At 47.0% G+C, this 22866-nt stretch overlaps 1 protein-coding gene across 1 annotated transcript in view; it reads left to right on the top strand.

The window, feature by feature from the left end:
- The first annotated feature begins 17163 nt into the window (after positions 1 to 17163).
- The window catches only part of GXYLT2 (glucoside xylosyltransferase 2), a 65793-nt gene continuing 60090 nt past the window's right edge, over positions 17164 to 22866 (top strand). The window contains exon 1 of the mRNA XM_040360998.1: positions 17164 to 17615. Within this exon, the coding sequence (XP_040216932.1) occupies positions 17164 to 17615 (452 nt within the window). The remainder of the gene's footprint in view (positions 17616 to 22866) is intronic.

Below are 22866 nucleotides of genomic sequence, written 5' to 3'. Positions count from 1 at the left end.
AGCCTAAAGACCCAAGGTGTTTTTACAGTTCGGGACTGCGTCGCTTTAACAGACAATTGCGCGGTCGTGCGACGTGGCTCCCAAACAAAATTGGCGTCCTTTTTTCCCCCACAAATAGAGCTTTCTTTTGGTGGTATTTGATCACCTCTGCGGTTTTTAGTTTTTGCGCTATAAACAAAAATAGAGCGACAATTTTGAAAAAAATGCAATATTTTTTACTTTTTGCTGTAATAAATATCCCCCAAAAACATATATAAAAACATTTTTTTTCCTCAGTTTAGGCCGATACGTATTCTTCTACCTATTTTTAGTAAAAAAAATCGCAATAAGCGTTTATCGATTGGTTTGCGCAAAATTTATAGCGTTTACAAAATAGGGGATAGTTTTATTGCATTTTTTTTTATTTTTTACTACTAATGGCGGCGATCAGCAATTTTTTTCGTGACTGCGACATTATGGCAGACACTTCGGACAATTTTGACACATTTTTGGGACCATTGTCATTTTCACAGCAAAAAATGCATTAAAATTGCATTCTTTATTGTGAAAATGACAGTTGCAGTTTGGGAGTTAACCACAGGTGGCGCTGTAGGAGTTAGGGTGCACCTAGTGTGTTTACAACTGTAGGGGGGTGTGGCTGTAGGAATGACGTCATCGATTGTGTCTCCCTATAAAGGGGATGACACGATCGATACGTCTCCATAGTGAAGCACGGGGAAGCCATGTTTACATACGGCTCTCCCCGTTCTTCAGCTCCGGGGAGCGATCGCGACGGAGCGGCTATAAACAAATAGCCGCGCCGTGGTCCCGGATCGCTCCCCGAGCGGACCCGACCTCCGCATGTAGCGGGGGGGGGGGTCCCGATCGGACCCCCCACCCGCTAATAGGCAAGGACGTACGTGTACGCCCATGTGCCTGTACGTGCCATATTGTGGACGTATATGTACATGCGGGGGTCGGGAACTGGTTAATAAAAAGGAAAAGTAAGAAATAAAAAATATATATAAACAAATATTATTTTCTTTATAAAAAAAAGGGCTTTCACACTGGATCGGTGCGCTGGCAGGGCGTCAGAAAAAGTGCTGCCAGCAGCTTCTTTGCAGCGCATTAGGGGCGTTATACTCACTGCTCCTAATGCGCTCCTGCCCATTGAAATCAATGGGTACCGCCAGCAAAACACAGCAGTAGCAGCGTTTTGCAGGTGGTTTTAACCCTTTTTCGGCCCCTAGCGTTGGTTAAAAGCGCCCCGTTTGCGGCCGAAATGATAGCAGAGTTTTACCGCTAACGCTAGGGGTGGCTTGGTGTGAAAGGGCTCTAAAGGAAATCTAACAAAAAATGTTGAAATTCCAATTTTCCAAATTTTGGGATTTTCGAATTTTTGAATATTTGAAAAAAAAACGTTAAACGGATTTTTGTTAATTCGGATATTTCCAAATTAACAAATCTGTCGAAATTCGTTAAACAATGAATTTGGAACGAAACAAATTTATGTGTCCCTTGTGTTGATACTTCATGTTTTAGGAGAAATTTTCATCTACTACAGCTTCTATGAATGACTAAGAAACTATGAATAGAGGGGCCGGAGCCATCAATCTACCACCCGTCCCCCACCCAGAGATTCTGTGTCATTTATACACGCTGTAGTAAAGCTTCTATGAATGGCAGATCTGGCAGGAAAGGGCATTCATAGACAGGCTCTCTTTATAAAAGCTCCTGGCAGCCCTTTAGCTGCATTAACCCCTGCTGCACCAAAAAAGTATAGCGAGGAGGGAGGATAGGAAAGATGAAGATTTCTAAAACAATAAGAATCAAGACAAGGGGCATAGGTGTGCGCAGCCTTTGGCATTAGGGTGTGCACCCCAAAGCTCAAACACACTCTATCGATCACTCACGATGTTCATTCAGAAAGGGAAGGGGCCAGTAAATGGCATATTTACTGGCCCCTTCCCCCACTCATCCTAAAACATCCACAACAACAACCGGCAGTGGGAGAGGAGGGAAGCCGGAAGTGCTGTGGGGGGGAAGGAGGGTGAGCAAGGTCAGTGGCGGAATCTGTTCTGCACAGGGTGATTAGGGTGTGCCTGGGCACGCCTATGACAAGGGGCACATCATACTAGTTATGTCCCTTGTGCTGATTTTTCTGTTTGCGTTTTTTGCTAGACTTAGGCAGATACTGCAGAAGTCCGAGGTACAACCATGTAAAATTGGCCAGCAGCAGAACAGTTTTTATCAGGGATGAAAGGCCTAACTGGTATATGCCTTACTTTTATTTTATCTATGGGGATGGTAGGGTGACATGAATATGAGTGATATAATAAGATGGTTCGGGTGCACGCTGTTCTTGCCCTTTGACCCCTTTCACACTGAAGTGTTTTTAAAGCATTTTAGCGTTAGAAATAGCGCTATTAAAACGCTCATAAAACGCTCTCCATGCATCTCAATGGACCCTTTCACACTGAGTCCTGCAAGCAGTATCTTTGGAGCAGCTTTTGGGCGCTGAAAAAAACGCTCTAAAAACGCCCCTCTCCATTGAAATGAATTGAAAGCGCTGTAAAAACGCCTTACCCTTTCACACTGAGGCACTGCAGAAACCCCCTAAAACGTTAGGGTCTTAGCGGTGCTTTACCAGCACATTGGGATTGCAGGTGAGGCTTCGCTCCAATAACGCTCGAATAACGCTCGAAAAACGCCCCAGTGTGAAAGGGGCCTTAGTTTTCTTATTCTTTCGAATATTGAAGCAGCATGCCGCAAAGGAAAGGCAGTCTCATAAACAGATGATCTGTAAGAAAAAAAAACTATAATAAGATAAAAAGAAGCAAAGTGGTTGATTTCCCAAAATGCTCACAAGCAGAACTGAACTGCTCAATTTAAACTGTTTCCCAAAACAGTTACATTCAAGGAATTCCATGAACGATAACTGTTACAGTTGCTTGTGCTTCCAACCAAACTGTCAAGCTCTGAAATAGCTGGTGTCATAACTGATCAGTGGCGGCTGGTGGTAAATTTTTTTTGGTTGGGCAAACAGTGCCGCTCACAGCCACCCCCTCTAGTCGCCTGGAAATCCCCCCTTCCCCTGGAGTTCGGACACAAGCCCGGCACTTACCACATCTATGGCGCGGGCAGCGTATCCCTCAAGGGCGACGGGTGGCGGCTTCCCCCTCCTCTTCCTAGGCCGCATGTAGATTAGGGGGTCGGACGCATGGATGGGGCGTCGGCGCCTGTGCTACCTGCCACAGTAACCGATCAGCACCATGGAAACTGCAGAGAATCTCGATCCAGCGATGTACCTGTCTGTATCAGTTCTTCTCTCTCTCTCTTTTTATGGGAGACTCAGCAGCAGTGGAAGCTATTGGCTCCTGCTGCTGTCAGTCAAATCATGTTAGGAGGGAGTGGTGGCAGGGCTGAGCTGCGCTGAGTGTGTCTATGGGTCTATGGATGCACAGAGCCTGGTTTGGGATCAAGCCTGCACACGTGCCCCCATAACAAGCAGCTTACTAAGGGGGCACTTGGAGAAGAAGAGAAGCCAAGATTGGGGGGACCCCAGAAGAGGAGGTTCCGGGCCACTCTGTGTAAAACCATTACACAAAGCAGGTGTGCATAACATGTTTATTGTTAAAGAAGGAAAAAAATTCTTAACTCCCATATTTCTCTCTATATTATCTATTATCTTATCTATGTATCTCAAACTTGCAACATTCACCTCAAACCCAAGGTAGCAGCGAACACAAATCTCATCCCTAGGTCTAATGCTCCTTTTCTCCAGGGCTGTCTTTCTCAACCTTCTTAACATGTAGGAGCCTCTGCTAATAATTTCTATATCTGCAGCTGACAGTACATTAGTCTGGTCATCAGTGGGAAGAAGTCACCTTACATTGGTGGTCATTGGGAATAATGTTCTTTACATCAGTGGTCAGTGGGAAGAATGTTCCTTACATTGGTGATCATTGGGAAGAATGTTCCTTACATTGGTGATCATTGGGAAGAATGTTCCTTACATTGGTGATCATTGGGAAGAATATTCTTTACATCGGTGGTCATAGGGAAGAATGTTCCTTACATTGGTCATCATTGGAAAGAATGTTCTTACATCGGTGGTCATAGGGAAGAATGTTCCTTACATCGGTGGTCATTGGGAAGAATGTTCCTTACATTGGTGGTCATTGGGAAGAATGTTCCTTACATGGTGATCATTGGGAAGAATGTTCTTTACATCAGTGGTCATTGGGAAGAATGTTCCTTACATCAGTGATCATTGGGAAGAATGTTCTTTACATCAGTGATCATTGGGAAGAATGTTCTTTACATCGGTGGTCATAGGGAAGAATGTTCTTTACATCAGTGATCATTGGGAAGAATGTTCTTTACATCGGTGGTCATAGGGAAGAATGTTCCTTACATGGTGATCATTGGGAAGAATGTTCTTTACATCGGTGGTCATTGGGAAGAATGTTCTTTACATCGGTGGTCATTGGGAAGAATGTTCTTTACATCGGTGGTCATAGGGAAGAATGTTCTTTACATGGTGATCATTGGGAAGAATGTTCCTTACATTGGTGATCATAGGGAAGAATGTTCTTTACATCAGTGATCATTGGGAAGAATGTTCTTTACATCGGTGGTCATAGGGAAGAATGTTCCTTACATTGGTGATCATTGGGAAGAATGTTCCTTACATTGGTGATCATTGGGAAGAATGTTCCTTACATGGTGATCATTGGGAAGAACAGCCCTTACAATGTTTTTGAATGAAAAGAATTTCCCTTACATTGGTGTTCAGTAGTTAAATATCTCTTTGTCACTATCGTGTACATTACACAGCACCTCTGGACCCCTTTACATTACGAGCCCGGGGGCTCCATAATCTTCTATTGCCCAGGGACCCCATGAGTTGTCAGTCCGCCCCTGATAGTGTCACATTGTTGATGTCAGTGGAAGGAACATGCCCCATTGTTGGTGTCAGTGGGAAGAATAGTGTCCCATTTTTGTTTTCAGCGGAAGGAATAATGCCCCATCATTAGTGTCAGTGGAAGGAACAGTTCCCCATTGTTGATGTCAGTGGAAGGAACATTCCCCATTGTTGATGTCAGTGGAAGGAACATTCCCCATTGTTGATGTCAGTGGCAAGAATCATTCCCCATTGTTGGTGTCAGTGGAAGGAACATTCCCCATTGTTGGTGTCAATGGCAAGAATCATGCCCCATTGTTGGTGTCAGTGGCAGGAATAATGCCTCAAGAGCCAGATAAAGGCAAGTAAATAGACACATTCGGCCCCTGGGCCCTAGATGAAATAAGCATGAGACATGTATTATATGGGGTTGGGGGCAGAGGTGGCTCTAGGCTTTGTGAGGCCTTAGGCAAAACTTGACACGGGGCCCCACTCACACCTATAATGGGAAAAATAATTCAAGGACAAGAGCCTCTTCCCCACAACCCTGGCCAATGGTTGTGGGGGTCTGTGGGCAGGGGGCTTATTGGAATCTGGAAGCCCCCTTTAACAAGGCGGCCCCCAGATCCTGCTGTTTAATAACTAAGGGGCCTAAACGCCACCCGGTGCTGTCACCTGGTGAACCTGCCCCCTTGCGATGTCATTGACTGAGGGCATGCTGGGTCATTGACGTCACAAGGAGTGGTGTCACCGATTTTCACTGGTTGTTAGGGACACTGGCGGCCCCGCTCCTGAGTCAGGGCTCTTAACGCTGCCCGAGCACATTACTGGAGTAATGCATTGGGTAAGTTAGGCGGCCGCGAGGCCCCTGCGAGGCCCTAGGCCACCGCCTAATTTGCCTAATTAAAGAGCCGCCTCTGGTTGGGGGCTAACAAAACAAGATTTTTTGGAGATGAGGAGATCAGCTTTACTCGTTTTGCTTGTTCCAGGTCAGTGCAGCAGAACATACCGAGGTTGGAAGCGGCCCAAAAATTGAATTTTTAAAAGAGGCCATAAAATGGCCATGCTGCACTGGTTTATTGCAATAATCTTTCAAAGGAACACCGCAAGCCAGTGACTTACCGTTGCTTTAATCAGCAAAATAGACTTTTTTCTTCTTTTCATAAAACATAATACTTCCCCTTTAATCCCGCGACGGTGCCATTCCGCCATCAATAACACGTACCATATGTAATAAAGACAATCTATTGAAGAAAGGGATAACGGTTCGCATCGAGCGCGGAATGTGATCCGGCATCACATTTTACATCCTGCGATTTGATATTTTCAAGATTAATTTCAAACAACCAAGAAAATTATAAAAAAAAAATAGCGGCGCTCTACGACAATAAATCTGCTTAAGAGCCAAAATGTCAAACCGCAGAGAAGGTTCACTCCAGGTTACAGGAGTGCAGAGGCGCGGCGGAGCCATATTTCCATCAGGCTTCTTCTGGGAATCATTTACAGCCGGCTTCACAATAACGTTCAGCCGCTCAGAGAGAGCGATTAGAAGAATAGAGGCCGGCGTTTAAACATCAAGGGATATAGCTAGCGGACTATATTCATAAAAGAGTCAACGTGATTATTCGCTTTCTAGCGTTATTATTATTATAATAATACGGCATTTATAATCGATTGAGCCCAGGGGTCTCCGATCTTTTCAGTATGAGGGCCACGTCCGATATTTTACAAATATTCATTGGGGGCAAAAAATGTTTTTTTTAAATGAATAAATACAATTTCAATGAATGAATAAGTTTTACTTGGATCTTTTTTGCGATCGGCATTATATGATTCAGAACAAAAGAGAAAGAACTTTTGTTAATAGTCCGCATTAGAGTCTCCTCTTACATCAGGGTCCCCATTTGAGTCCCCTTTATACCAAGGTCCTTATCAGAGTTCCCCTTAAATCAGTCCCCCCCTTACATCAGGGTCCCCATCTCAGTCCCCTTATATAAGGTTCCTTAGTAGAGTCCCCATCTCCACGTCAGAGCCCCATTTCCACAGCAGAGTCCCTTCTTACATTAGGGTACCCATCTCTCAATCAGAGACCCCCTTTTTATCAGGGTCCCCATCAAAGTCCCCCCTTACATCAGTGTCCCCATCTGAGTCCCCCTTATATAAGGGTCCCTAGTAGAGTCCCCATCTCCACATCAGAGCCCCATTTCCTCATCAGAGCCCGCCTTACATTAGGGTCCCCATCTCCACATCAGAGCCCCGCCTTACATCAGGGTCCATAGCAGAGTCCCTTCTTACATCAGGGTACCCATCTCTCAATCAGAGACCCCCTTTTCATCAGGGTCCCCATCTGAGTCCCCCTTATATAAGGGTCCCTAGTAGAGTCCCCATCTCCACATCAGAGCCCCATTTCCTCATCAGAGCCCCGCCTTACATCAGGGTCCACAGCAGAGTCCCTTCTTACATCAGGGTACCCATCTCTCAATCAGAGACCCCCTTTTCATCAGGGTCCCCATCAAAGTCCCCCCTTACATTAGGGTCCCCATCTGAATCCCCCTTATACAGTATAAGGGTCCCTAGTAGAGTCCCCATCTACACATCAGAGCCCCATTTCCTCATTAGAGCCCTGCCTTACATTAGGGTCCCCATCTCCACATCAGAGCCCCATTTCCTCATCAGAGCCCCGCCTTACATTAGGGTCCCCATCTCCACATCAGAGCCCCATTTCCTCATCAGAGCCCCGCCTTACATTAGGGTCCCTATATCCCCATCAGAGCCCCCCCCCCTTACATCAGAGTCCACAGCAGAGTCCCGCCTTACATTAGGGTCCCCAACTCCACATCAGAGCCCCATTTCCTCATCAGAGCCCCACCTTACATTAGGGTCCCCATCTCCACATCAGAGCCCCATTTCCTCATCAGAGTCCCGCCTTACATTGGGGTCCCCAACTCCACATCAGAGCCCCATTTCCTCATCAGAGCCCCACCTTACATTAGGGTCCCTATATCCACATCAGAGCCCCATTTCCTCATCAGAGTCCGCCTTACATTAGGGTCCCTATCTCCCCATCAGAGCCCCCCCCCTTACATCAGGGTCCACAGCAGAATCCCTTCTTACATCAGGGTACCCATCTCTCAATTTAGAAACCCCCTTTTACATCAGGATCCCCATCAGAGTCCCCCCCCACTGGCATATGTACATGGACGGCGCGTGCGCCGTTCGTAAAAAAAGGTCAATCACGTCGGGTCACAGTTAATCGACATAAAACACGCCCCCCACATCCTCATTTGAATTCGGCGTGCTTACACCTGCCTATTCACGCTACGCCGCCGTAACTTAGCAGGCAAGTACTTTGTGAATACAGTACTTGCCTAGCTAACTTACGGCGGCGTAGTGTAAATATGATATGCTACGCCGCCGCAAAGATGCGGCGGTCTATTTGAATCAAGCTATATGTGCGAATGGAGCAGCAGCTGCCTGCTGATGCTGAGACTGAGGCCGCGTACACATGATCGGTCCATCCGATGAGAACGGTTCGAAGGACTGTGAAGCTGACTGATGGTCTGATGTGCCTACACACCATAGGTTAATTAACCGATCGTGTCAGAACGCGGTGACGAAAAACACAACGACGTGCAGAAAAAAATGAAGTTCAATGCTTCCAAGCATGCGTTGACTTGATTCTGAGCATGTGCGGGTTTTTACCCGATGCTTTTGCATACTAATGATCGGGTTTAACCTATCGGTTATCAGTCCATTGGTTACATTTTAAAGCAAGTTCTAATTTTTTGACCGAAGGATAACTGACCGATGGGGCCCACACACGATCGGTTTGGACCGATGAAAAGGTCCTTCGGTCCGATTTTCATCGGTTTTGACCGACCGTGTGCCTTAGTTGTTTGCTGCAGAGAGAAGAGAGTAGGAACACCAATGACCAGGCGCCCTAGGCGGCTGCCTAGTTTGCCTATTGGTAACACCGGCCCTGGGTGTCCCTCAATCCCATCTCAAAAAGTTGTGAGGTATGTAAATTGGGCTTTAAATATGACCGGTGGTACATGGATACAAGCCTTTTCCTGAATATCTTAGCATAGCAGAGACCATCTACAAATGTTCTGCGTCTCCCTTTCCTCTGATAAGCTCGTGGATGGTTGTCGGAGGTTGTCGGGGACAGGTGCTGCCCTGTAGCTGAGCTAAAAACGTTCCCAAAGTCCTCAAAACAATCCAGATGTTTCTGGGGTTCAGATTTCTGTTCCGAAGCCAAGGAGGAGGCCCTCCTGCCTGCTTGTAGGGTTTTATTGTCTTCCCTTTATGAGCCTGTTTCGGGTTTCATGGGTCACACAAGGGCCAAGTGTGTCCTAATTCTATATGAATGTATACCATGACAGATATTGTTTTATCTCTTCCCAGTATGTATGTGTGCATGTCACCTCTGTATGTCCCTACACTCTCCTTATCAAGATCTTCTAAATTCTCCCGGTAGTTGGTAATTCATTTTTTCCTTATGCCGCTGCAGCAATAGTTGCGCAATAAAAATTGCAAAACATTTCCCAGCAACTGAGAACAGATTTCCCCAATTAGAGTGGAACTAAAAACGAAAGTCAAAACTTTTTTCCCCCCATGTTGGATAGAGAAGGGGGGGGGGGTAATAAACAGGGTGGATAGAAATTAATTATTAAAAAAAATAAAAAAATATTTTTGTGATTTAGATCAGATTTTCGGGATTTTTATCAAATTTATTTTATTAAAATGCTCTTGGAGTAAAAATCTATCTAAATATAGGGGCATATCCACAAAGATCTGCCCCGGCGCATCGTATCCGAGATACGCTACGCCGCCGTACCTTGCCTGGCTTTAAATCGCATCCTGGAAGAATTTGTGCCGTAAGTTACGGCGGCGTAGTGTATCTCTGGCGGCGGAATTCAAATCGGCGATTAGGGGGCGTGTTTCATTTAAATGAAGCACGTCCCCGCGCCGAATGAACTGCGCACGCGCCGTCCCGAAATTTCCCGCCGTGTATTGCGCTAAATAAAGTCGCTAGGACGTCATTTTTTTTAACATAGACGTGAATTACGTCCATCCCGATTCACCGACGACTTACGCCAAAAAAAATATTCAAATTAAACGCGGGAACGACGGCTTTACTTAACATGGCAAATCTAACTATACGCCGCAAAACACCTGCTTTAACTATACGCCGGAAAAAGCCGACTAGAGACGACGTAAAAGAATGTGACGGCCGCGCATACGTTCGGGGATCGTCGGAAATAGCTCATTTGCATACCCGACGCGGAAAACGACGCAAACTCCACCCAGCGGGCGCCGAAGTATTGCATCTACGATCCGAAGGCGTACGAAGCCGTACGCCTGTCGAAACGAAGCCAGCTGCCGTCGTATCTTGGTTTGAGGATTCAAACTAAAGATATGACGCGGGTAATTTGAAAGTACGCCGGCGTATCAGTAGATACGCCGGCGTACTCGCTCTGTGGATCTGCCCCATAGTTTTCTATTTAAGATACATTAATAATTGTGTTTATTCAGCATGAAATGGAGCTTAGTTTTGTAGCATAAGGCTGTATATTCTACAATATTTACATTTTTTGTAAACTCATTCATTGAATCCAAGCTGAGATAACATGCACTGCATTGTTGCATTCACACAATTTCACTGTAACCATAAAAAAATACCAAAGTTCAGGAATATTCTTTTATCCAATTGTTTTGCAAATCTAAGTTCAGTACAAACTGTATGATTAAATCGGTTCTGATATCGCTGTTTTACTAACCTGATTAACTACCAGCGAGAATGAGTCCTTACATTTAAAGAGCACCTGTCATTTCAGATCCATCATGGCGGCGCCTGTTAGTGGCAATCACTCACCTACTGTCGCCACGTCTCTCACCTTGTTGTGTCACTGCCGCATCACCAGTCGTCCCATTAAAGTGAATGGGACTGTCGGTGAGTCAACAGCGGGTCAGAGGAGGAGCTGCTGCGGGACAGAGATGACCGTTTTTCTGCGGGACAGAGATGACTGTTTTTCTGCGGGACAGAGATGACTGTTTTTCTGCGGGACAGAGATGACTGTTGCTCTTTAAAAATGATGATTTAAATCAAATCCACCCTGGTTATAACCCCTATTAGGTTATTTTTTGCCAGCTGTGTCCAATTGGGGAGGTTTCCCCTCACTTCCTGTCCCATAGTCAAAACAAGAAGTGAAAGGAAATGCCTCCAAAGTGGTGTCCCGATTGGAAGATTTCCCCTTTATACCTGTCCTATTAGATTGTAAGCTCTTATGAGACGGGCCTCTTAACCCTTTTGGTTTTTATTGCATTGTGATTGTACTGTTCCCCTTTATATTGTAAAGTGCTGCACAAACTGTATAAATCCTGTATAATAATAATAATGTTCTGTGACAACCCAAGAAATTGGATTTTCTTTCCGTTTTCACTTTCACTTCACGACATAAGGGGGCGGGGTAATTATGTCGTCACCACCCGGAGCATGCTGGGACTGTGACGTCATAAGAGGCTTACTGTATATAAATCTTTTGCGCACCGCACACCCGGCATTAGAGCGAGAGTGAGCGTTGAGTCAACATCGGAAGAAAAGAAGAGGGAAGAAGGCGACAAGGAAGACCGGGCTGGCCGCCGCTAGTAAAAGAGCGTTAAAGAAGGCCAGCCCTGAAGAAGGCACCGGAGAGCGGGTGAAGAACCGGGGAGCGCAGAGAGCGGAAGAAGAGAGCGGAGAAAGCGAAAGACCCCCGAAGTCAGAAAAAGACCCCCGGAGAGCGGAGAAGTCGGAAAAAGACCCCCGGAGCTGACTAATAAATGATTTTAAAAACCTGTGTAGTGTGTTTATTTTTTTGACACTTTTCCTCCAGGTGAATGGGTAGGAGTACAATATACCCCATACTCATTCACCTAGGGTGGGGGGGGGCGGGATCTGGGGGCCCCCTTATTAAAGGGGGCTCCCAGATTTCCGATAAGCCCCCCGCCCGCAGACCCTGACAACCAACGGCCAGGGTTGTCGGGAAGGGGCCCTTGGCAAGGTGCTTTGGGGTGGGGGGGTGCAGGGCCCCCCTGCTCCAAAGCACCCACCCCCCCATGTTGAGGGCATGTGGCCTGGTATGGCTCAGGAGGTGGGGGGCGCTCGCTCGACCCCACCCCCGGCAGGGCTGGTGCTCGGATAAGGGTCTGGTATGGATTTTGGGGGGGAACCCTACGCTGTTTTTTCGACAAGGGGGTTCCCCTTAAAATCCATACCAGACCGAAAGGGCCCGGTATGCTCATGAAGGGGGAACCCATGGCGTTTTAAAAAAATATATAAAATTGGCGTGGAATTCCCCTTCGTGCACAAGTCGTTTACAAGTCGCATGCCAAAGTCGGATCTGTTAATACGGAATCCGACTTTGATCCGACTTTATAAAAAAAGTAATGCAGGAACTACTTTGAAGTCGGCACGACTTAAAGTCGTGCCAGTATGAATGGTAGTCATTGAAAATCATGAAGAATGACTTGTTATACGATTTTGCCGTCCAAAATCGTGGTACAAGTGGTATAAGTGTGAAAGGGGACTTATGCCGTGTACACACGATCATTTTTCGGCATGTAAAAAACAATGTTTTTCAGCATCTAGAAAAAACGTTGTTTTTAAAAAATGCTCTCGCAAAGCGTGGTGACGTACAACACGTACAACGGCACTTTAAAGGGGAAGTTCAATGCGAAATGACGCCACCCTTGGGGCTGCTTTAGCTGATTTTGTGTTAGTAAAAGATGATTCGCGCTTTTCTTTTTGTTACAGCGTGATGAATGTGCTTATTCCATTACGAACGGTAGTTTTAACAGACGAGCGCTCCCTTCTCATAACTTGCTTCTGAGCATGCGCGGGTTTTTAACGTTGTTTTAGCCCACACACGATCATTTTTTACATCCCGAAAAACGACATACCGTAGTTTAAAACGTTGTTAAAAAATGCAGCATGTTCAAATTATTTTTTTTTGTCGTTTTTCCGAACCCGAAAAATTATGTGAAGCCCACACACGATCATTTTAAATGACATTTTTTAAAAACTTCGTTTTTTTCATGCCGAAAAATGATCGTGTGTACGCGGAATAAGATGTGCCTCTTTTAATCATCAACCATGTGAGTTTGTAAATGTTGTACCTTCATTAAATGTAACCATATTGCTACACTAAGGCCCCATACACACGATAGAATCCATCCGCAGATAAATCCCATCAAATGGGTTTCAGCGGATAGATCCTATGGTGTGTACACGCCAGCGGATCTGTTTCCGCGGATATATCTCCCCTGGGATGGATTCCAGCAGATCGGATATTTGCTGACATGCACAACAAATCCATCTGCTGGAATCCATCCCAACGGATGGATCCGCTGGTCTGTACAGACTCACCGAATCCATCCGTCCGAAGGGATCCCCCGCATGCGTCGTAATGATTTGACGCATGCGTGGAATTCCTTATATGACAGCGTCGCGCACGTCGCCGCGTCATAATCGCGGCGACGGCGCGACACGTCATCGCAAGAGGATTTTGGCGCGGATTTCAATGCGATGGTGAGTACACACCATCGCATGAAAATCCGCCGAAATCCACGAGAGGATTTATCCGCGGAAACGGTCCGCTGGACCGTATTCGCGGATAAATTCTATCGTGTGTATGGGGCCTTAGAGGCGCCTCTCTTCTCTTTTATACTCTGGAGCTCCTGCTGGATTTTGCTTCTAATCCCCTTGTGGAGGCTTCCATTTGTGGATGGACATTTTATGGTTACACAACTTATCACATTGCTATAATCTTTTTATATGGACTATAAACTGAAGGACCTATGAATAAATGGTTGTGGAACAAATCATTTGAGTTTCCATTATTTCTTATGGGGAAATTTGCTTTGATATACAAGTGCTTTGGATTACAAGCATGTTTCTGGAACGATTATGCTCGCAATCCAAGGTTTGACTGTACATGGCTTATATCCTCTGGCTCCAGGTTACACCAACACACTGCATTAGGGTGCGTTAAAATAAAGTAGGACGTGTCGCATTTTTGCGCAGTGTTTTTCAGATGCATTGTAAGGCACTGCAAGATGCTGCAGCACACAGGATTTACATACATAGTGAAAAAAAGACAAGAATTTGCACACGGATGCATTATGGCATCTTCCCCTTGGGTGTCACAAGATCTTGTCCCATGGGGATTATAATGAGCCCATAAGCTGTCTTTTCCATCTGTGGGTTGTGGTACAATGTACATTTACCTGCTCGTTATACTAGGTTGTGTGTCTGCATTATTATTCAGTTTTTGTGCATTTTTATTGTACTTTTCAGGCATTTTTGATTTGCTTCACATGTATTTTTCATTTTTTCAGGCACTCCCATTGAAGTCTGTGCCAAAAAGGTGCATCGCCACACCCAAAAAAAGCACCGGCACTTGTTTCCAAGATGCGGTGAAGAGATACACCCAGGTGTGACTGGTCTCCACAGAAAATACTCATATTCCTCTTGTCATGCCATGGGGCCATATTAGGACAACAATGTCACAAGTAACCCCGCCCCTTTGTGTACGTGCAGATGTGGGTGTGGAATTCCCTGGCCGCAGTTGACTCGATGGCCGTGGGCGGGAATAATGCCTTCTTTCCGGGTTCAATCTGAGAACAAGTTTGGACCAAACCACAGCTCATTCATGGTGCTGTTTTTCTTTTGCCAACATGGCAGCATAAGGTCACAAGGTGAAATGTGATCGTTAACAAAAGGGCGGGTCACTGGTGTTGTCAGTGCCCTTATATGGACACGTGTCCCTTTGTTTACATGTGGACACGTGTCCATATAAGAGCACTGATGTCACCAGCATCCCAGCCTTTAGTTTACATGTGGACACGTGTCCATATAAGGGCACTGATGTCACCAGCATCCCAGCCTTTAGTTTACATGTGGACACGTGTCCATATAAGGGCACTGATGTCATCAGCATCCCACCACTTTGTTTACATGTGGACACGTGTCCATATAAGGGCACTGATGTCATCAGCATCCCACCCATTGTTTACATGTGGACACGTGTCCACATAAGAGCACTGACATTATCAGCATCTCCCTTTTGTTTACATGTGGACATGTGTCCATATAAGGGCACTGATGTCATCAGCATCCCACCACTTTGTTTACATGTGGACACATGTCTATATAAGAGCATTAACATCATCAGCATCTCCCCTTTGTTTACATGTGGACACGTGTCCATATAAGGGCACTGATGTCACCAGCATCCCAGCCCTTTGTGGACACGTGTCCATATAAGGCCACTGATGTCACCAGCATCCCAGCCCTTTGTTTACATGTGGACACGTGTCCATATAAGGGCACTGACATCATCAGCATCTCTCCTTTGTTTACATGTGGACATGTGTCCATATAAGGGCACTGATGTCATCAGCATCTCCCCTTTGTTTACATGTGGACACGTGTCCATATAAGGGTACTTATGTCATCAGCATCCCACCACTTTGTTTACATGTGGACATGTGTCCATATAAGAGCACTGACATCAGCATCTCTCCTTTGTTTACATGTGTCCATATAAGAGCACTGATATCATCAGCATCTCCCCTTTGTTTACATGTGGACACGTGTCCATATAAGGGCACTGATGTCATCAGCATCCCACCCATTGTTTACATGTGGACACGTGTCCATATAAGGGCACTGATGTCATCAGCATCCCACTCATTGTTTACATGTAGACACGTGTCCATATAAGGGCACTGATGTCATCAGCATCCCACTCATTGTTTACATGTAGACACGTGTCCATATAAGGGCACTGATGTCATCAGCATCCCACTCATTGTTTACATGTAGACACGTGTCCATATAAGGGCACTGATGTCATCAGCATCCTACCCCTTTGTTTACATGGGTCCATATAAGGGCACTGATGTTATCGTGCAGGCGCAATCCTTGTCGACAGAAATCTCTGATGGCATCCAGGGCGACGTGGAATTTGAGAAAAGTGGCCAATCGGCCTCACGTCCTCGCTTCGCTCAGACGGCTCGCTCGGCCTCCTGGCTCTTTTTTGAACATCCTCCAATCCACGGGGATGTTAAAGAATGAGCCTGGATGCCGGCCGAGGTTCGGAGATTTCCGTCGGCAAGGATTTCGCCTGCGCAGTCCTTACAGGAACCAGCTCGATAGGGGAACCTTAACGACAGTTGATTGAAGGAAAAGAAAACTGCGATTTTGCATAGAAATTTGTTTCTTTCGTATTTTCCAACTATCGATTGAAATCCATGCAAGGTTGAACTGTGTTTTTAGTGCCCCCAACTGACCCCCTGTTATGCTGCAAAGGCAGCAGAGGAGGGTGTTCACATGACGCAGCAGCAATGCTGTTCTTTGCACCTGTGGCAAAAACTATCGCCCCCTATAGGTGCCAACAAGTCAATGGGGAAACGCTGCAAACATGCGCAATATGTTAATGTGGCAATTGAGGGGTTAAAATTGACAGTGAGAAAAGCGTTGCATCGCCTCCTCGCTGATTGTCAAACTCCTCTAAAAGGCGATTTAAATGTACATTGCTTTTTAGGGGTGCAGTGGTTTCATTGCAAGTCTGTACTTTGCCCAATGAAAAAATATTTGGGTTCAGTATAAAAATCCCAATTAAAAAATAAAAATTTGAATTAATTGCGCCCCCAATGACAATGCAACATTGTACCAATAAGAAAGTTTTATAATTGTTTTTTTTGTTTTACTTTACACACAACGAGACAATAGGGAGATGTAGAACTGGTGCAGATGTGCAATGTAAACCAATCGGCTTCTAGATGTTATTGTGAACGATGAATTGAATAAGCTGAAGTTAGAATCTGATTGGTTGCTGTGTGTAAATCTCCCCCAATGATACAATGTTGCTCTTTGCTCACATCAATGGATACAAAGTTCTCTTCCTTCCTGGCCAGCATTGTGACGATGGAGGATCCCCCCCCTCCTGCAAGGAGTTTGTAATTCCCCATCCCAGTAATAATAAATCCGGTGTGATGATGTGCGGTGTGGACAATGGGGGGATCCTGTGTGTGGATCCGGTGACCCCCCCCCCCCCATGACAGATTCTCCTCCTATGTGTCGGAATGGACAGAAGGAGCTCCTCCAGTCCTGCCCCCTCCCCTCCCCCTCCCTTCTCTCGGATACGTGGTGCCTGGCCGCCGCTCCGGCTGACAATGGTGAACGGAGCGGCTCCCCCCGGGGCTCAGCGCTCCCCCGGACCCCCTCCGACACCATGAGGATCCACGGCAAGCTGCTTGCCGCTGTGCTGAGCCTGGGGGGGCTGATCGTCGTCTACCTCCTCCTGGGGTCCCCCACCGCCCCCCACAACACCCCCGCACCGCTCAGAGGGGAATCCCGGGACCGGAGGGAACCCCGACACCAGGGGGACCCAGGAGAGCAGAGGGATCCCCGACACCACGGGGAACCCCGAGATCGGAGAGACCCCGGAGAGCAGAGGGACCCCCGAGATCGGAGAGACCCCGGAGAGCAGAGGGACCCCCGAGATCGAAGAGACCCCGGAGAGCAGAGGGACCCCCGAGATCGGAGAGACCCCGGAGAGCAGAGGGACCCCCGAGATCGAAGAGACCCCGGAGAGCAGAGGGACCCCCGAGTTCGGAGAGACCCCGGTGCGCCTCGACCGAAGAGGAAGAAGATCGATGCCAAGGGGGGCCCCGCCAGAGTCCGGTAAGGGGGGGTCAGCCGTGCAAAGGGACAGATGCTGCAGAACCACTTGGGTGGGAGTTACTACAGAACCTCTTTGGGGTGAGGGAGGGGGGGCTGCAGAGTCTAGTAATGGGGTGCAATGGCTCACATGACAGGTCGGGGGGGGGGGGCTGTGTGCAAGAGAACTTCCAAAACATTGTGGGGGCAGCTGATGCAGAGCCCCCGGGTAATGCTTCTGCAGAAACTCTTGGAAGGGGGGGGGGGGGTTCAGCTGCAGAAACTTTTAGGGGGGGGGGGGAGTAGTTGCTGCAGAACCTCTTGGGGGGGGGTGCGCAGCTGGTTCAGAGCCTTATGGGTGGACATCTGCTGCAGAACCTCTTGAGGGAGGGGGGGGCACAGCTGGTTCAGACCCCAGACCCTCCAGAACCTTATGAATGGAGAGCTGCTGCAGAACCTCTTGGGGGGGGTAGGGGGGGCAGCTGGTTCAGAGCTTTATGGGTGGAGATCTGCTGCAGAACCTCTTGGAGGACTCGGCTGTATCAGAACCTTATGAATGGACAGCTGCTGCAGAACCTCTTGGGGGGGGGGGCAGCTGGTTCAGAGCTTTATGGGTGGAGATCTGCTGCAGAACCTCTTGGGGGACTCGGCAGTATCAGAACCTTATGAATGGACAGCTGCTGCAGAACCTCTTGGGGGACTCGGCTGTATCAGAACCTTATGAATGGACAGCTGCTGCAGAACCTCTTGGGGGGGGGGCAGCTGGTTCAGAGCTTTATGGGCTGTATCAGATCCTCCAGAACCTTATGAATGGACAGCTGCTGCAGAACCTCTTGGGGGGGGGGGGCAGCTGGTTCAGAGCTTTATGGGTGGAGATCTGCTGCAGAACCTCTTGGGGGACTCGGCAGTATCAGAACCTTATGAATGGACAGCTGCTGCAGAACCTCTTGGGGGGGCCACAGCTGGTTCAGATCCCAGACCCTCCAGAACCTTATGGGTAGACATCTGCTGCAGAACCTCTTGGGGGGGGGCACAGCTTGTTCAGATCCAAAACCCTCCAGAACCTTTATGGGTGGAGATCTGCTGCAGAACCTTTTGGGGGACTCGGCTGTATCAGAACCTTATGAATGGTCAGCTGCTGCAGAACCTCTTGGGGGGGGGGGGGGGGTGCGCAGCTGGTTCAGAACCTTTTGGGTGGACATCTGCTGCAGAACCTCTTGGGGGACTCATCTGTATCAGTTTCTCCAGACCCTTTTGAATGGACAGCTGCTGCAGAACCTCTTGGGGGGGGGGGGCACAGCTGGTTCAGATCCCAGACCCTCCGGAACCTTATGGGTAGACATCTGCTGCAGAACCTTCTTGGGGGGGGGGGGCACAGCTGGTTCAGATCCCAGACCCTCCAGAACCTTTATGGGTGGAGATCTGCTGCAGAACCTCTTGGGGGACTCAGCTGTATCAGAACCTTATGAATGGTCAGCTGCTGCAGAACATCTTGGGGGGGGGGGGAGGCACAACTGGTTCAGAAAAATCTCTGTAAATGGGCCAGAACTCTAGTACAGTAAGTATGCTTCTACTCTACTCTCCGACATGACAACACAGCTCCGAATTCCTAAGCACGTGGTGTCAGCCCTGCCTACTTAATTTCTGATGGATTACAACAGCACAGATCTGTCCTCCTCCAAACCCCCTCCTCCTCATCTCCATAACCCCTCCTCCTCATCTCCATACCCCCTCCTCCTCATCTCCATACCCCCTCCTCCTCATCTCCATACCCCCTCCTCCTCATCTCCATACCCCCTCCTCCTCATCTCCATACCCCCTCCTCCTCATCTCCATACCCCCTCCTCCTCATCTCCATACCCCCTCCTCCTCATCTCCATACCCCCTCCTCCTCATCTCCATACCCCCTCCTCCTCACCTCCATACCCCCTCCTCCTCACCTCCATACCCCCTCCTCATCTTCATAACCCCTCTTTCTCATCTCTAGGGATGAGCCAAACACACCCCCCCCCCCCCCCGGTTCAGTTCGCACCAGAACCTCCGAACAGACCCAAACATTTAGAACCCCATTGACGTCTATGGGACTCGAACGTTCAAATTCAAAAGTGCTCATTTTAAAGCCTAATATGCAAGTTATTGTCGTAAAACGTCTTTGAGAACCCGGGTCTTGCCCCAGGGAACATGTATCAATGGAAAAAAAAGTTTTAACAGTCGTTTTTTCTGGAGCATTGATTTTAATGATGCGTAAAGTGAAAACAAAATGAAAAATTCCTTTAAATATTGTACCTGCTGGGTGTCTATAGTATGCCTGTGAGGTGGCACGTGTTTAGAACTGTCCGTGCACAAAATGAGATTACTATAAGAAAAAAAGTAACGTCTGGTCCCTGCAATATGGATGAAAATCATTGAGAAAAATAGCACAGACAGTACACTGCACAGGACACGGGCAGTACACACACCACGTAGCTTTAGGTGCACACTGCAGAGGACACGGGCAGTACACCACGTGAGAATACTGCAGCTAGCACAATCGCCTGCCAGTAAATTAGGAAGAGCTGATCTAGCTAAACTATACAGTGTATAAATATATGTACAACACCTGGGATGTATATATATCTTCTACACACTGTAACTTTAACCGACTAGCCTGCCTGCTCTATCTACCTAGAAAAATTACACTGTCTCTCTCTCCCTCTCTCTCTGTCTCGAACCAGCGCCGCAACACACTACACAAGGCCGACCTGCAGGCGGCCTTTTATAGCGTGGGCCGTGTACTAAACCCCCTGAGCCATAATTGGCCAAAGCCACCCTGGCTTTGGCCAATTATGGCTCTCTGTTTTTTGAAAGCTGTGATTGGCCAAGCATGTGGGTCATAGTGCATGCTTGGCCAATCATCAGCCAGCAATGCACTGCGATGCCGCAGTGAATTATGGGCCGTGACACGCCACTCGAATTTGGCGCGAACGGCCCGTAACGTTCGTATTTCGGCGAACGGTCGAACATACGATGTTCTTTCGAACGTTAGTTCGACTCAAACTCGAAGCTCATCCCTACTCATCTCCATAACCCCTCCTTCTACTCATGCAGAGAGCACCGGAAGCTACCAACTCACAGGATTTCTGGCAGAACCAAGAGGTGTTTTTTTAACCATTTGCCAACCAGCTGCCATCATTATACTGCAGCAGGTTGGCTTGTTCCCGCAAATCGCTGTAGGTCATTTAAGAGCCATAGCAGGTGCATGACGGGGCACCCAATGCAAGTGGCCAGCGCCCACGATGTCCGCTGGCCACCCTCGATCATGGGAAAGAGAGCCAGAACGGTGATCTGTCACTGTAAACAGACAGATCCCCGTTCTGTCAGGGGAGTTGAGAGAGAGATCTGCTGTTCCTAGTGATCTCTCTCCTCCTCCAGTCAGTAAACTCCCCCCCACAGTTAGAAACACCTCCCAGGGAAAACATTTAAAGTGGAGGTTCACCCAAAAACTCAATTTTTAACATTAGATTGAGGCTCATTTTGTGAAAGGGAATCGGGTGTTTTTTTTTTAAATTGAAGCCGTACTTACCGTTTTAGAGAGCGATCTTCTCCGCCGCTTCCGGGTATGGGCTGCGGTACTGGGCGTTCCTATTTGTTTGACAGTCTTCCGACGGTCGCATACAGCGCGTCACGATTTTCCGAAAGTAGCCGAACGTCGGTGCGCAGGCGCCGTATAGAGCCGCACCGACGTTCGGCTTCTTTCGGCTACTCGTGACGCGATGTATGCGACCGTCGGAAGCCTGTCGGACGCCTGTCAATCAAATTAGGAACGCCCAGTCCCTCAGCCCATACCCGGAAGCGGCGGAGAAGATCGCTCTCTAAAAAGTACAGCTTCGATTTAAAAAAACACCCGATTGCCCTTCACAAAATGAGCCTCAATCTAATGTTAAAAATAGTTTTTCGGGTGAACTCCCGCTTTAACTCCTTGATCGCCCCCTAGTGTTAACCCCTTCCCTGTCAGTGACATTTACACAGTAATCGCTGCATTTTTATAGCAGTGTTTCTCAACTCCAGTCCTCAAGGCGCACCAACAGGTCTTGTTTTCAGGCTTTCCATTATTTTGCACAGGTGATTTTATCAGTTTCACTGCCTTAGTAATTACCACAGCAGTTTCATCTGAGGGAAATCCTGAAAACATGACCTGTTGGTGCGCCCTGAGGACTGTAGTTGAGAAACACTGTTTTATAGCACTGATCGCTGTATAAGTGTCACTGGTCCCAAAAAAGTGTCAAAAGTGTCTGATCTGTCTGCCGCAATGTCGCAGTCCGGCTAAAATTTTTTATTACTAGTAAGAAAAATAATAATAATAATAAAAATTCCATCAATTTATACCCCATTTTGTAGACGCTATAACTTTTGTGCAAGCCAATCAATATATGCTTATTGTGATATTATCATTACTACTATTATTATTATTTTTTTTACCAAAAATATGTAGAAGAATATATATTGGCCTGAACTGAAGCCTTTTTATATATATATATATATATATATATATATATATATATATATATATATATATATATATATATATATATATATAAATTTGTTTGGATATTTATTATAGCAAAAAGTAAAAAAAAAATAATATACGGTATATATTTTTAAATTGTTGCTTTTTTTTTGTTTATAGCTCAAAATATAGAAAACGCAGAAGTGATCAAATATCACCAATAGAAAGCTCTATTTGTGGGGGGAAAAAAGGATGTCAATTTTGTTTTGGGTAAAAAGTCGCACGACCGCGCAATTGTCAGTTAAAGCGACGCAGTGCCGTATCGCCAAAAAATGGCCTGGCCATTAAGGGGGCGGGGGGAAACTTCCGGTCTGTAAGTGGTTAAACTTAAAAAATGCTTCCAATGATATATTTAAGGATCACACTGGAGCAAATGCAAAAAGATCATTGTTGGGGTTCACGCACCCTTTAAAGTGGAGGTTCACCTAAAAAATACATTTTTAACATTACATTCACCTGAGTTGTCCTAATGACTTTTTTTTTTTTTTTCGTACATATCGTATTTCACCGCCGCTTCCGGGTATGTCTTCTGTGGTACTGGGCATTCCTATCTGATTGACAGGCTTCCGACCGTCGCATACTACGCGTCACGATTTGCCGAAAGAAACCGAACGTCGGTGCGCAGGCGCCGTATAGAGCCGCACCGACGTTCGGCAACTCGTGACGCGCTGTATGCGACGGTCGGAAGCCTGTCAATCGGATAGGAACGCCCAGTCCCGGAGAAGACAT

Source organism: Rana temporaria, chromosome 7, assembly GCF_905171775.1.
Source record: "Rana temporaria chromosome 7, aRanTem1.1, whole genome shotgun sequence".
NCBI classification, from domain to species: Eukaryota; Metazoa; Chordata; class Amphibia; order Anura; family Ranidae; genus Rana; species Rana temporaria.
This window is presented reverse-complemented; position numbering and strand designations above follow the sequence as displayed.